The 14,779-nt window shown below is 50.9% G+C and overlaps 2 protein-coding genes across 2 annotated transcripts; one reads left to right on the forward strand and one right to left on the reverse strand.

The window, feature by feature from the left end:
• Positions 1–641: 641 nt before the first annotated feature.
• On the forward strand, positions 642–4,882 carry CRM1 (Karyopherin transporter; the record flags this gene model as incomplete). The annotated part of the gene is made up of 4 exons (XM_062911271.1): positions 642–707; positions 915–2,669; positions 2,726–3,995; positions 4,057–4,882. The coding sequence occupies 2 exons, from the start codon at positions 642–644 to the stop codon at positions 1,029–1,031; spliced, it is 183 nt and encodes a 60-aa protein (XP_062767290.1). The 3' UTR covers positions 1,032–2,669; positions 2,726–3,995; positions 4,057–4,882.
• Positions 4,883–7,859: 2,977 nt separating this feature from the next.
• QC763_0056180 (uncharacterized protein) lies at positions 7,860–11,242 on the reverse strand. The gene is made up of 4 exons (XM_062905809.1): positions 11,205–11,242; positions 9,894–11,143; positions 8,963–9,833; positions 7,860–8,815 (listed from the first exon to the last, which is right to left on the reverse strand). Exons 1-2 carry the CDS (start codon positions 11,228–11,230, stop codon positions 11,077–11,079), a joined length of 93 nt encoding a protein of 30 aa, XP_062767291.1. The 5' UTR covers positions 11,231–11,242; the 3' UTR covers positions 7,860–8,815; positions 8,963–9,833; positions 9,894–11,076.
• Positions 11,243–14,779: the final 3,537 nt, after the last annotated feature.

The raw sequence follows: 14,779 nt of genomic DNA on the forward strand, positions 1-14,779 counted from the left end.
CAAAGCAGTGATAGATATGCCCATAAAGGTAAGAAACAGGTTTGCAATTCAGGTACTGGAAGTAGGTTCATTGGCTGCAGTTGACGTGCAGGCTGTTGCAGAGCTGGTGGGTGTTCCCGAGCCACTGGAACCGAAGAGGTGTTTGATGACGGGTTGCTGGCAGAATGATTGGCTGAGGCTCAATGATTGATTTCAAAGCTGCCGGATAATTTAATGACCAGCTCCGGTTTCAGCGCTTCTGGGCATCTCTGGTAGAGCCGACTCTCCACCGCCAGCGAAGCAGGCTGCTGCACGCAAGGCGGGGTTGCTCGCCTAGCAACAATCGAGAGGCTGGTGGGGTTCGGCCTTCTGAGCTTTCAACCCGACGTTCAATTCTCTTATCCATACTTCCGTCATCCCACTCAACCCAGCACTTGCAACGCTCTTGCTTTACCAAAATCCTGACCGCCCTCTCCCCTCGCCTTCCACTCAAGACCTTTCCACAGAACCTTACCATCGACAAAGAGGACCGCGACCGTTGTGCCTGAGACCTCGTCCTCTCTCCTCGCAATCCTTCCTCTGCGCACCCTCTCGGCCTCGGTTCCCCATACATACCTCAACCACAACCACAATCACACAGCGATAGGTGTGCGACTACGACCATGCCGGTCTCTATCGAAGAGTTGGACGCCACTGTCCGTGCCTTCTATGAGGGCCGCGGCGAACAGGTATGTTTTGATTCTACGCTTCTGTCGTCCAGGCAGTCACTCTCACACCGTCAATGTTGATGCTAACCGCCTGTTCTGTCTGCAGCAAAAAGCTGCCCAAGCCGCTCTCAACCAGGCAAGTCTGCCACTCGCCTCATTCCCACGATACCGATCCAGCAACAACCATAGCTCCCTCCAAGCCGTTATCGACTAACTCTGCGATTGTAGTTCAAGGAAGACTCTGATGCCTGGTTGATGGTCGACGATATACTCTCGAAGGCGAGCTACGAACAGACGAAATGTTGGTTTCCGATTCTTATCCGGGCGCAGAGGGGCTGGGTCTGAGGTGATACTAACTGCGACATCTAGTCTTGGGTCTCCAAGTTCTCGATCATGTCATCATGACGAGGTGGAAGGTTCTGCCACGAGAGCAGTGCCAAGGTAGGTTACAGTGGTGTGTTGTTGGCCATGCTCGGGAGCTGTGGACTGACAACTGTCTAGGCATCCGTAACTTCGTCGTTCTAACCATCATGCAATGCTCTGGCTCTGAGGAGTCGCTCAAGGCGAACAAGACACTACTCAACAAGCTGAACCTTGTTCTCGTGTCTGTCTTGAAGCAGGAGTGGCCTCACAACTGGCCTACATTTATCAACGAGATCATCTCCGCCTGCCACTCGAGTCTGTCAGTCTGCGAGAACAACATGACGATTCTGAGACTCCTCTCCGAAGAGGTGTTCGACTACTCAGCCGAGCAAATGACTTCCACCAAAACCCGCAACCTCAAGACAACGATGTGCAACGAGTTTTCCCAGATCTTTACGCTGTGCCAGGAAATCCTCAACAGCGCGACCCAACCAAGCCTCATCAAGGCCACCCTCCAGACACTGTTGCGCTTCTGCAATTGGATTCCCTTGGGGTACATTTTCGAGACGCCACTCATCGACACCCTCAGGACCAGATTCCTCGAGGTGCCCGAATTCCGGAATCTCACTCTCCAATGTTTGACGGAAATTGGTGGTTTGCAGACGGGAGGTCCTGGCCAGGTCAACTCTTATGACGAACAGCTTGTCAAAATGTTCACCGAAACGTTGACGCAAATTTCCAACATTATTCCTCTGGAGATGGATCTCAAGACAACGTATCCTCAAAGCAACTCTCGTGACCAGGAGACTATCCAGAACCTGGCGCTTTTCCTGTGCAACTTCTACTCCGCGCATCTACCCTTGATCGAGAACCTTCCCAACCGCGATTTCCTCACCCACGGTCATTTCTACCTCATCCGCATTTCACAGATCGACGACCGCGAGATGTTCAAGATTTGCCTCGACTACTGGCTTAAACTGGTGCAGGAGCTCTACGAGGAGATGCAGTCGCTACCTTTATCCGACATGACGGCTATGAGCGCCTTGGGTGGTGGCGGCGGTGCCCCCAATCCAGCACTGCTCAACAACTACCCGCTCCGCAAGCACAAGTACAACGAAGTACTGTCGAACCTGAGAGTGGTCATGATTGAGAAGATGGTCAGGCCTGAGGAAGTCTTGATTGTGGAGAACGATGAGGGAGAAATCGTTCGTGAATTTGTCAAGGAAACCGACACTGTTCAGCTCTACAAGACGATTCGCGAGTGTCTCGTTTACCTCACCCATCTCGATGTCGTCGACACCGAGAACATCATGACTGAGAAGCTGTCGCGACAGGTCGACAGATCCGAGTGGTCATGGCACAACTGCAACGTCCTCTGCTGGGCCATTGGTTCCATCTCTTTGGCCATGAACGAAGAGACGGAGAAGCGTTTCTTGGTGACCGTGATCAAGGAGCTCCTCGGTCTCACCGAGATCCAACGTGGCAAAGACAACAAGGCCGTTGTCGCCAGTAATATTATGTATATTGTTGGACAGTACCCTCGCTTCTTGAAGGCTCACTGGAAGTTCCTCAAGACGGTCGTCAATAAGCTGTTCGAGTTCATGCACGAGTCTCACGAAGGTATGCCACCCTATTCAAGCCAAATCTTTTGTTGCATTTCGCTAACTCTCAGACAGGTGTTCAGGACATGGCTTGCGACACTTTTATTAAGATTGCGAAGCAGTGCAGACGTCACTTCGTCGCTCTCCAGCCAAGCGAGAATGAACCCTTTATTGAAGAAATCATTCGAAATCTTGGGAGGATCACTTCCGACTTGACTCCCCAGCAGGTGCACACTTTCTACGAGGCCTGCGGTTACATGGTGGCTGCCCAGGGCAACAGGAATGTTCAGGAGCGCCTATTGACTGAGCTCATGAGCATCCCAAATACCGCCTGGGACCAGATCATTCAGGCGGCTACCCAGGACTCCACCATCCTCCAGAATGCCGATACCATCAAGATCATTGGCAACATCATGAAGACCAACGTCTCGGCCTGCTCCTCCATCGGCACATATTTCTTCCCTCAGATCGGTCGCCTCTATAACAACATGTTGGAGATGTACGCTACCACCAGTCAGCTGATTTCGCAGGCTGTCGCCCGCGAGGGTGAAGTTGCGACCAAGATGCCCATCGTTCGTGGCCTGCGGACCATCAAGAAGGAAATTCTCAAGCTTGTGGAGACCTTCATTGACAAGGCTGAGGATCTCCAGACAGTGCGGGCCCAGATGGTTCCCCAACTTTTGGACTCTGTCCTCGTTGACTACAACCGCAATGTTCCTGGCGCCCGTGATGCTGAGGTCCTCAGGTGCATGACCGCCATGATCACAAAGCTCTCTGGGTTGATGGAGGATCAGGTTCCAGTCATCATGGAGAATGTGTTTGAGTGCACTTTGGAGATGATCAACAAGGACTTCTCCGAGTTCCCGGAGCACCGTGTCGAGTTCTTTAACCTGCTCCGCGCCATCAACCTCCACTGCTTCCCCGCCCTCTTGAAGCTCGACAACCGTCAGTTTAAATTTGTCATCGACTCGTGCCTGTGGGCCAGCAAGCACGATAACCGCGATGTGGAAACTGCTGGTCTTAACATGTGCCTGGAGTTGATCAACAACATTGCGGAGAAGACAGATGTTGCCACATCGAATGCGTTCTTCCAGCAGTTCTTCATCCCCATTCTTCAGGATGTCTTCTTCGTTCTGACGGACCAGGACCACAAGGCCGGCTTCAAGACTCAGTCCATGCTCTTGATGCGCATGTTCTACTTTATTAGCCCTGCCGACGGCACCCAGCCCAAGATCCAGGGTCCTATTTATACCCCAGATCAGGCCCAGGGTTCCCCCAGCAACAAGGAGTTCCTCGGCTTGTTTGTGAGCAACCTCCTTCAGAACGCTTTCTCCAACCTGACTGCGTAAGTAACCTTAGTGGATTCTCATTGTCTTACGTGTATATGTACTAACAAGTTACAATAGCCCTCAAATCACCGCGTTTGTGGAAGGTCTCTTCACGCTGAACACGCAATACGACAAGTTCAGACTTGCGCTGCGTGATTTCTTGATCTCGCTGCGTGAGTTCGCCGGCGACAATGCTGAACTTTACTTGGTGGAGAAGGAGCAGATGGAGCGTGACGCCCGGCAAGCTGACCTGGAGCGTCGTTCCAAGGTCGGCGGTCTGCTCAAGCCGTCTGAGCTTGAAGATGAGGACCTCTGACTGGACCAAGAATTCCGTACCGAGTTTGCGCCCTCACACGAAACCAATACCGCAACAGCAGAGCCGCGGTCGGGCGGGGAATATGACGGCTGGGTTGTCTACGGGGTTTAGCAGGATATGCAGATGGTAAGCTGAATAGCATGTCATCCCAGGTTCTTGTTTCTTGGGATTACGATCTCAAGATTTTATTTTATTTTCTTGCGCCAGCTATGTGACGCACTTGTAATGATACCATTAGAGAAGGGAACAAAGTTTGTTGGCTTTTTCTGTCAAAGGGACTTGTGGCTCCTCATTTCAAAGATTGGGCTGACGAATCTGCCTATTGTTGGGTGGACATTTTGCTTTTTGTGTTTTCTCATTGTGCGATCGTTCTCTCTTAGCGATGGGTTTGTGGAGGGGAAAGGAAAACATGAATGACATTGCTAGTGTTGTCAGTCAAATGTGATGATGACTGGCTGGCTCTTTGATGAGATGGAAGAGAAATGGATATCGAGATGCTAGCTAAATATCAATAGGTATATTAGCAACAGGGTTCTCGGCTGGGTAATAGCTTTTCTGAGACAGAAATGAGAAACGTTTTAAAGTGAGGAGATGGTGATGAGATGACGAGCGAAAGAAGTGATTGTGTTTCGTGATGAAGGACTCCTAAGAGCCTTGGCTGCTGATACCTTCCACATGCCAGGGCCGCCCTGTATTTTGAGACCAACGAAATCATACTTCTGATAGACCTCGCACCAAAGGGCTGGCGCTCGGTAGGTCGTTCCTGCCTCTCTGGATATAGGATAGGTACTTACCCAAAGAAGCTCACATTCTCTCCTTGGCCCACTGTAACTTCCTCCTGTTCCTAATCTCGATTTTGGGCAGTTACGCCCCCTGACGCCAGTTTCACCAGATTGGGACACTCACTCACCAACTTTCTACAGAATCCACCTCATGATGAACGGCTGGGATCATCTCCTCGAAAACCCTGGGAGGAGACAGGGTAGGGAGCGGGGAGCGGACCGGAGGAGCTGGAGAAGGAGCTTTAATAAGTGTGTCGACCTGTATTTTCCCCTAGTAGAACTCTCGTCTCTTCCAAAGAGCAACTTGTGTCGGTCTTATGCTCAAGGTATCCGAAGTGGGTAGACATATCTCACCTTCTGCTTATTCTTCCGCCTTCCAGCCTTTCGAGCCGGACCAGCTCGTGAAATGCGGTGGCGCTTGCTCACCAAATAGGGGCGCTTGCTTACCAGATGGGGGCGCCTGCTTACCAGATGCGTTGACACTTGCTCACCAGATAGAGCCGCGTCCTCACCCAACACAAGGCGCTCGCTTCCTAGACATCCGAATAAGTGATACTGTACCAAGCGCCTGCTTCAAGCATTTATCACACACGTACTGGTCTGGTCGACAAATTGGGGTTCAAAGCCCAACTATCTCTCCGGGGCTAGCAGACGAATTTGAAGACAATATCGATACTGCAATGGCTAACATCGACCCATCATCTTGAAACCAACAATCAACCATCAGAGAGCAGTGCTTGATTCGGGATGGATGTCACCGAATTCAAGTCACCGGCACATTTATTTTATTCTCGCCGAGTTATTCAACGTAGGAGATGTCTTCAGGCTCCTAGCTGGTTGAACTGGAACCTCATAATCGAGGAAGCTGTACGATGTGGCTTCATACTATGCATCTGGACGATGGGCCCCTCGATCCAGCGACCTCCATAGAGCTACTCGGTAGCCGGACTACCGTAGTATACCGTGGCCAACATTAACGGCCTAGTTAAAATGGGACCCTGATAATGCCGAGACTAAGTGGTCTCAGCAAAACATTCTTCGCCGAACCGTTATCCCCTACGACTTTATACCTCCTCCCATCAGACAGTACCATACCCCTAGCGGCAAACCCAACTCGAGTATACGGTACTACCCTCTGAAGGATGGAAAGGATGTTTAATCTTGAGCGGACATTATCTTTCCTCAAGCCCCACGTCAATGAGAGGATGTGGGTTGGAGCTGGCAAAATACCGGGTGTAGTATGATCTAATGGTTTTACTTAGGGGTGGGTGACGTTGGAGACTTAATTTCATTGTTGTATATTGCGGAAAGGCATATTTTGGATAAATAGAGAGACACTGTGACGAAAGTTGATAGCTTGAAGAATAGTTAACATATCTTTTGACTATCTTTTAAGGTATATAGACTATCTTTTGAGACCTGTACACTATATTTTGATGCCGATAGATTATATTTTAAGGCCTATATACTATGTTAAACGGGTTTTTATTACCTCCCAACGCCTCTTGACTATCTCTTAAGATCTACCGACTACCTATTAAGGCCTAGTAATATGTATTTCAGGGCTATTGGCTTTCTTCTTAGGCCCTCATGCGAAGTGGCAGTCTCCATTTATTTTCCTCGACAAAGCAACTTGTCAACTTGCATGGTGATCAGAGGCTAGATTCTAAGATAGAATTCAAGGATTTGTATCCATATACAAGTCACCAGGCAGGTGTGTAGTGAGGAACTGGCAATGTCTAAAGTTGAGAATATAGGGGCAGGTTCCACTCAGGGATAGTAAACAATAAGCCCCCTGAGGCACCAACTCAGCAACACACCAGCCGCATACAACTCTTCTTCGCTTCGGATACCGGGAATTAGAGCGGACACCGAGTTTCTAGAACAGTTACAGACTCCCGAAGCCGAGACCAAACGTCCGTAATAGGTCGCCGCCCTGTGCTCAGCTAGCTGTCTTCATTTCCGTCCTTCCACAGCCCTACAGCCAACAACAGCCCTGCATACAGAACAGCTTCTAGACAAGCTCTTCTGTAATGGCCAACAGATCGGCCGAGGAGATGCTACGATCAAGGGCCCTTTCCTGAAAAGACACACCCCCTCTTCAGACTAAGCCTCGGTGACCCCGTACCAAAACACACTCTGTCTCACAGCTTTCTATCTGACAAGCCGTCACAGGCATGCCGTGTCGTATGTGTGTGTTCAAGTCACTGTAACCAGTACGCCAGTGTCACTCTGTCTCTGTGTCTCAGTCAGTTTTCTCGGTTTGTTTCGGTCTGGAGCGGTATACACCCCTCAAGGTATCACGGATTGAACTCGGGGAGAAGGGAAAAGAAGCAAAAAAGCGAAGGAAATGTATAGAGTGTGATCAACCTGCTTGGATTCTGGTGCGTGTCCCCGGTTTAACTTGGGAAGGCAAACAATAGACACAAGCGAGAAACAGAGACATGTCAGGTCACTCACTGGGTGAGCAAGTGAAAATACGAACAAGGCAACCCCCAAAAACATACCTGATATCTCATCAAGCACAACTACCCGCTGTTTATGTCCGAGTTGAGTCCGTCCGTCAATCTATCCATCGTCATCATCACAACCCAATGCCACCATCTTTTCTTCCCGCAATAACATCAAGCAATTGAAGGGATGAGATAGCTAGCTAAACACCACCCGTTGATCCCCCCCCCCCCTCCAAGCACGGCAGCACCCATAGTACACAGTAACACAACACCCCTCCTCCATTCACCCATTTCCTACCCTACCCTCCTGTCCCCTCCCTCCCTTCTCATGTGTCCCCTTCCGCTCGTGCCCGCGTGTCAAAAGCAAGCCCTTCCCTTTTCCGCTCTGCATCGCATGCTCTTTCCGTCGGCTATCCGCATCAAACATACCTACTCGCCCCAGCCAGTGGAACACACCCGACGCTGATACCGAACCACCCTTTTCTCTTTACACTACATTCTCAAAAAATGCTAGGTAACAAATGCAACCAGCCATATCCCGAAGGGAAGCATTGTCCGATCCAGCTGTAAACCGTGGATGGGGCGGTGGTGTGTTCTCTCTCAGTTCCGCTTGCTCACAACAGCTGGCCGGTGCCGGTTGCCGTTTGAGCTTCTCCCTATCGAGCATCACAAGAACATATCGTAGCACAAAGCCCAACCCCCCCCACCACCACCACCACGGCACCCTCCGCTTCGTGTGTTGTTGCTCTTTTGTGCAAAAGAAACAACCCCCCAAAAAATAGCATGATGTCCTCTCATCAAAAGGCAACCAGTCATTCACCTTGACAGCTTTCAGCTTTGACAAATTTTGCTCAGCAGGTTGTCAACCCTCTCCCAGCCAGCCACCTCAACAACCACATGGCATCCAGACCATCCCTCCCCACGTGCCAAAGCAGAAGTCTGAACCGAAATCATTACGCACACCAGAGAGAGCAGAGAATAGTTCGAGCTCCCTCCCTCTTCCCTCTTCCGTCGCTCAGACCTGGTGTCCGTTACATGTCATATTCCCTTTCTTTTCTTTTTTCTCAAGCCAAGCCAGAAAAATTCATCCGACTGGCGAGAACCGTTCGATGATGTTGTTTTGAGACATACATATTCTTGGACCCGCGCATCTACACCAAGGGAGAGACACAGCTGCAAAGTCCCCAGCATAATAGACGAGGGATAAGACTTAACGCGTGGGTTCACGGCCCTGTCTCTTGATCAAGGACCTGACGATCATTCATTTTCTTTTCGGAGAGGATATTCTTTCAGCTGTCAGTTCTCAAGTTCTACAATAGCTAATGACCTAGATCCCGCTCTACAGCTGAGACTACTACTAGACCAAAAAGTGTTCCGCGAACCAGCAGGACAACGTGCCTGACAAAGGGCCACGGGGGAGCTAGGGTGAGTACATTACATATACGTTCGTCCCGTCCCGGTCCGGCTTTTGGCGGTCAACGGAGTGGGTTCAAGAACCCCGGATACTTGCAGTAGAGCTGGACAGGGAAAAAAGGCGATCAGTCACCTTTTGTCCCCCTCGGTTTGCCTTCGCCTCACCATGGATACGAACATGAATAACATGTGTCTATATTGTCTGCGAGAAAAACTCTCAACGGTTTTCCGTGTTCAGAATCTTACATGGCCATGAGCAGCAGGGGAACGGGACGAGCGAGGATGAGTGATCATCCGGGAGGGAGAAGAAGACGAGCAGAAGGGTGGCGATAACGTGGCCCTCAGACAGTCCTCCAGCTTTGCTGATGAGAAGAGGAAAATGCGAGTTCGTACTGTGCAAGTGAACAGAGGCGCGTTAGAAAGGGCCGCGTGGTTGATGTCTCACTCTTCCCCTTTTCTCATACTCACCTTCTTCTCACCCACACAGAACACGAAAGAGGACATCGGGGAGATAACCCAACCTCACCTGACTGAAACTCTCCACACCTTCATCCCACCGAGTCTCATCTCCAGCGCGGTTAGAAAAAGATCTCAAATCTTGAGCAGGTGGCCAATCAGAGAGTCGAAGTGGTGTGTAGCTCCTAGCGTGATGCCTTCTTTGCTGTGGACAATACCGGGTGGGCAGTCGTGACCAAGGGGAGCTTGGGATGGTTGCAGAGGTGGTCGTTCTGTAGGTATTCCCGGGTTGTCTCCTCCGGGTGTTGAGATAGCCAGCCAGGCAGGTGTAGGCATCAAGAGACTCCTCCGAGGGAACCTGTTCTCTTAGGAGCAAAGAGAAGAACTTGGTCACGGATATCAACAACCGGTAGCTGTGCTTGGTTTTGCAAAGATCTACTCCATAGTATCAGCACCAAGTCAAACACAAAATTATTGGCATTTTTACAAACTCACCTAACCACACCACAGTGGCCAAATCCCGTACACCATCCCCATCCCCCCGATCAAGCCCTCCTATCCCCCCCTCCCAAAATCTCCTATTCATCAATCCTCATAAGATCACCACGGCACTTACACAAATCTCCTAGGTTTCTCCCAATGTCGATCAGGGTAGCAGAGCCTACAAAAGCTCATCTCATTATCGCCTCCGGCCCTGCCGGCCACTCGCCCCTTCCGGCAGCCACAAAACCCGGGGCAACGAACCACCACAGCAACTACACAACGAAAGAAAGGGGGGTGGGTGGTGGTGCTTGGACACGATAGCAAACTAGCTCGCCTAGGCATAGGTGGTAGTATACGCATGCACGCCATCCACATGCATGACCCTTTCCCCCCCTCCCATCCAATCCTTTCCCTTCCCTTCCCTTCTCGCTGCGTCTTGCATGCGCGCGCGCCGGTTGCAACCCTCACAGACCGGCTCAACACCTTAGCAATTATTGATCATGAAGAAGCAAAAAAGGGGGGGGGGGGGTGTTTGCCTCCCCCGTACATGAAATCTTGAAAATCGTTGAGGTTGGTCTTACATGAGAATCTTAAAAATGTGTAACAAGTAAGCTAGGTTGGGTAGGTAGGAAAGAAACGTTGGGTAAGGTTGATCCATACTTGATCATGGCATGGAAAAAGAAAAATGCAGTCAGCATCAACAACAGCGTAGCATACACGTTCTTCGAACGAATGTCGAACACATGTAGAAAGGAAGTCAGCTGTTAATGCAGGGTGTCCAAATCGACGGTCTCAGCCAGCCCATATTTCCCCACGTCTTCCATGTTTGAGGATGAGCTCAGCCTTTGTCCGAAGGCATACAGAAAGGAAAGAAATCGCCCGAGTGGTTGGTTGCTGACCCTTCTCTGTACTGTACGAGGTGCGCGCGGGATGGGGGAGGGGGGAACATGCATGGTGATGATGATGGTGACAGTGGACCGCAGATCTACCTGCTCGTCTGTCTGTCTGCCTTCTCTCTCTCTGCCTGCCTCAGTGGCCGTGGGCTGTCATGGTGGTGGTGGTGCAGCTTCGAACAGAAAATGCGGGGCAAGCCAATGTCGTCGTCGACTTTTTCCCTTGTGCTCCCCAAGAGAATGGTGGTGGTGGTGTGGGAATGGGCTTCGGTCCTGCAGTAACCCGCGCCCTTCATTCCTCCTCACCAGCAAGCACCAGTCCTATTCAGGAATGCCGACTTGCTGTATGCCCCCCTCCCATCTGCCTGCCTGTAAACTGCGTCAGCCCGAGTGACTGACTGGTGAGTAACAGAGAGAAAGAAAGGCGTACGTCAACAGGTTCCCAATAGCGTTCATCGTCGTCGATGCAGTTACCACCCACCCCTTTCCTCCCCGTTACTACCATCCCGCGCGCGGCAAATGCTCAAGTATGGGCTTGTGACACAGTCCGAAAACAGGTTGGGAAGGATTCTGCTCAAGACACAGAAAGAGAGAGAGTTCAAGTATGGCATTTTGAACACCACCCTGACTTACCATCTACCAAAGTTAAACCAGCATGAACTGCTGCGTAATGATGTCTGTCCTTGGGGAAGCTGCTACCTGCTCAAACAGTGAGGTGCTCTTTCCCTCTCCTACAACCCACTCCCATTCTTCCTCCTCCCATTGGCCGCGGGCGGAACCAACTCCCCTCTCTTCACAGGACAAGTCCAAAATCAAGTTTTGGCAGGTGGTAGAAAATGGCAACATCACCCAACCGATTGCCGGTTTTTTTCTTACCTACCTGACATATAAACCATCAACCAACCGAGCCGAACCCCCCCAAAACATCATCCCCATAGTAATCCCTCACGTCCCTACATAAATCCAAGGCAAGAAGATGCCTTCATGCAGTTTGATAGCTAAGCGCAGCCGACCGGACACTAGAGATACAACCTAAACCCCCCCACCGATGGCAACCCTCCCGGCCAAGAACATCGAGTACCTTACAGTAGGTAATATATGTAGTATATAGAATGAGCGTCTGTTATTATTGCCTGCCGCGAGCATCACTTTTCATATTTTTTGCGCACCGCCAAGATGGCCGAAAAGAACTGGTAAGCTAGGCTGGTGGCAGCGATGGTCTATCATGTGAGACCAACATTCTTCCTGCACCCCCCATCTTGGAGTTGTCGTCGTCTTCTTCGGGGGGGCTCGTATACTACTAGCGTGATCCAGCTCAAAGTGAGAGCATCATGATATCGGACCCCTCCAAAAAAAAAAAAATGTTCGTTATCAGTAGCATAATCTTCATGAAGCCAACCCGAAACACCAGTCTCCGTCTGACCAGTGTAACACAAAGCTCCGCTCCGCTCCGCTCGTTCGTCCTTATCCGAGAGAAAATGGTCCTTCGTTCCGAACGGCGCGCTTTTTGCGTGATAACCGTTTCCAACAAAAGAGATATGATATCTAAGATGTTGATAGATAACGGCTTATCCCACCTCCACCACCACCACCACCGCCTTGTTCCCCGCGCTTGCACTGTGCGACCTGCATCACATTTCACATCAAGCTAGAAAATATTGTTTCGCCACAAACGCAAGGCACAGCCGTCTCTCTTCTTCAACCAAAAGTGGAGGTTGATGCCCACGTTTGCATGTTCAGCGTCTCCCTCACGTTTGCAAATCATGCGACCTGCTTGCCATGTGCTCGCCAGTAAGGAATTATCCACGCTAACACCAAGTCGAGTCTAGTGGACGGTTTGGAACTTCTATCCAAACCCATTCATCATCAACCGTTGGTACCGTTGCTGGAAACTCGCTAGCGTGGGCCCGGTCAAGTGGATGTTGGGAATGGAGACAGCTTGCGATCCTTCGCGCCTGCGCTCAGCCTTTTGGCGGAGTATGTGATGGAATTCTCGGTGAAATATCAAGTGTCCTCAATGGTGGTGACCGCAAGATATCTAAAAAAAAAAAAAAAAAAAAAAAAAAAGGAGAATGAAGCTAGCCTGGCTCCCAAACTGGTGCCAGAGTGGCGGGAGACCTCCCATTCAGCCCATCCACCCATCACAAATTCCTGGGCATGCAAAGCTGATTACGAAGGGTTTTGCTAGTGTTGGAGCATTATGGTCCTTTTGGTGGGTGTCCGTGTCCTCGTGGCCCTTTGTACTGTAGCGTCTTCCTCTCGCCTGCCGCCAGACCTTGATAGGGAACTGTGAATACAAACAAGGAGGGGCGTGGTGTTTTGGCCCAGTTACCTGGTGTAGCTGGCGTGGTGTTGATCATCATCAGGGGGGCCAGGTGAGAGGCTGGTGGTGAGCAAAAGAGGAAGAAAGCGGGGTTATCTGGATCGTCATGTTAGCGACAGTTGTGGCGCGGTTTCGATGCAACGGTTCACTGTCATGCCGTGTGGTTGTTTGCTGCTCTAGTGTGAGCCTCTTGAGAATGGTGAAATTGTATCGTCAACAGACGAGAAGATGGTGATATTGCCCAGCTGCTGCTTCGTCCTCCGGAGCTTCAAAACGGCTAGTTTGGTGATACTTTTGGTGGCCGGTTGCTACCCCGCGGTTTGGCAGTGATGGCTTTGGTTTCATCCCGAGCAAGAGGTCCCCACCCGGACCGGACCTTTCGGTGGACACACGGAGGACGGCAGCGATGCAAATTTGGCACGTGAGCACTCAGTGTTGTGTCGTTCCGCTTGTTGCTCGTTTGCTCTTTGCATCAGTTCAGTTCCTGGAACTTTCGTCTGGCGTGCCTGGGATCGTGGAGATGACAATTGTCAGCATGATGTCCTTTGATGTTCCAGAGGATTGGACGCTACTGGCTGTGGCTGGACGGGTCATGTTGTCCCAACCAGATGGCACCACAGATCACCGCAAGTGGTTTGTCTTTCACCACACGTCGTCCTCTCGGAGGCTTTTAGTTCCCGTGCCCAGTGCCATGGAAGCATCATCAAGCCCACCCCTTCGGCCCTCACCGACGTTGATGGACAGTTGGTGAATGCTTCACCGATGGCTCATCTTGCCTGCCGGACCGGCTCGAATGGTTGCATTATTCGTTTCTTTTTTCCCAATTGTAACTAGTGCCTCTCGAGTTCGGCTTGAAGAACTTGGCTTTGGTTCTAGTGAGAGCCAAGAGCGAGCAGACCAGCGCAAGAATGACAGAAAATGAGGCCTTTCCGCATTCTGTTCGACCTGCATCTGCTAAATTGCGGGGAAGACCCACAAGGCAGCAAAGAGACCGGGGTTGATTTGTTGCTTTAGGTGGGGACATCTCTGACAAAACTCCACCTAAAATGCGGAGGGCCAGGGGTTGTTGGTGGAAGGCAGCACTCGAAAGCTGAGATGTCACGGGAGTGTCGACAAGAAGGCTTGGAACGTTGTCGTTGTGATGCTTGGCAGCAAGGCTATTGAACTTGGACAAAAGAAGAAAAAGGGGAACAACGGCATAAGATCAGGGGTAAGCATTCGCTGTTCAACGTCGTCAATACGTCGGGTTTGTGTGTTCTTGAGCCTCATCGAGAATGGGCTACCACGCTGCCATTTTGTGACCTCCACTGTGCGTTCAACACCTAGGAGACAGTCCCTCTGGCAGGCGATTGCCTCGTAAGCACTTGCGGAGTATAGTAACACTCCGACGGCAGTGGATCAACACATCTCGTTTATGAAGGATCTCGGCTGTTGGAAGTTGTTTTCTCGCTAGAGTGTCGCAATTATCGATCTCCTTTTGCCCTCTTTGCCAGCCTGTTCGTGACGAGGAAAATGGGAAATTTTGAGACCCTGTCGTCATTCCTTCCAACCTTCAACTTGGCACAATGCCCCCGGTCAAGATAGCGCGGGCTCTGCCGCTCTTGCGCCCCGCCTAGCAATGATCCATCCAATCAAGAACGTTCAGTGATTTACAACCTCAGCTTGCACCAACCAGATCGGCG

This window comes from Podospora pseudopauciseta, chromosome 3, assembly GCF_035222475.1.
Source record: "Podospora pseudopauciseta strain CBS 411.78 chromosome 3, whole genome shotgun sequence".
In the NCBI taxonomy this organism is placed as follows: domain Eukaryota; kingdom Fungi; phylum Ascomycota; class Sordariomycetes; order Sordariales; family Podosporaceae; genus Podospora; species Podospora pseudopauciseta.

Excerpts from the sequence above, each read along its gene's own strand:
- QC763_0056180 (XM_062905809.1), bottom strand. The coding sequence starts at position 11,230 with ATGAACGCTATTGGGAACCTGTTGAC. Across the intron at positions 11,144-11,204 it reads GCTATTGGGAACCTGTTGAC|GCAGGCAGATGGGAGGGGGG; the intron begins GTACGCCTTTCT and ends CGCAGTTTACAG.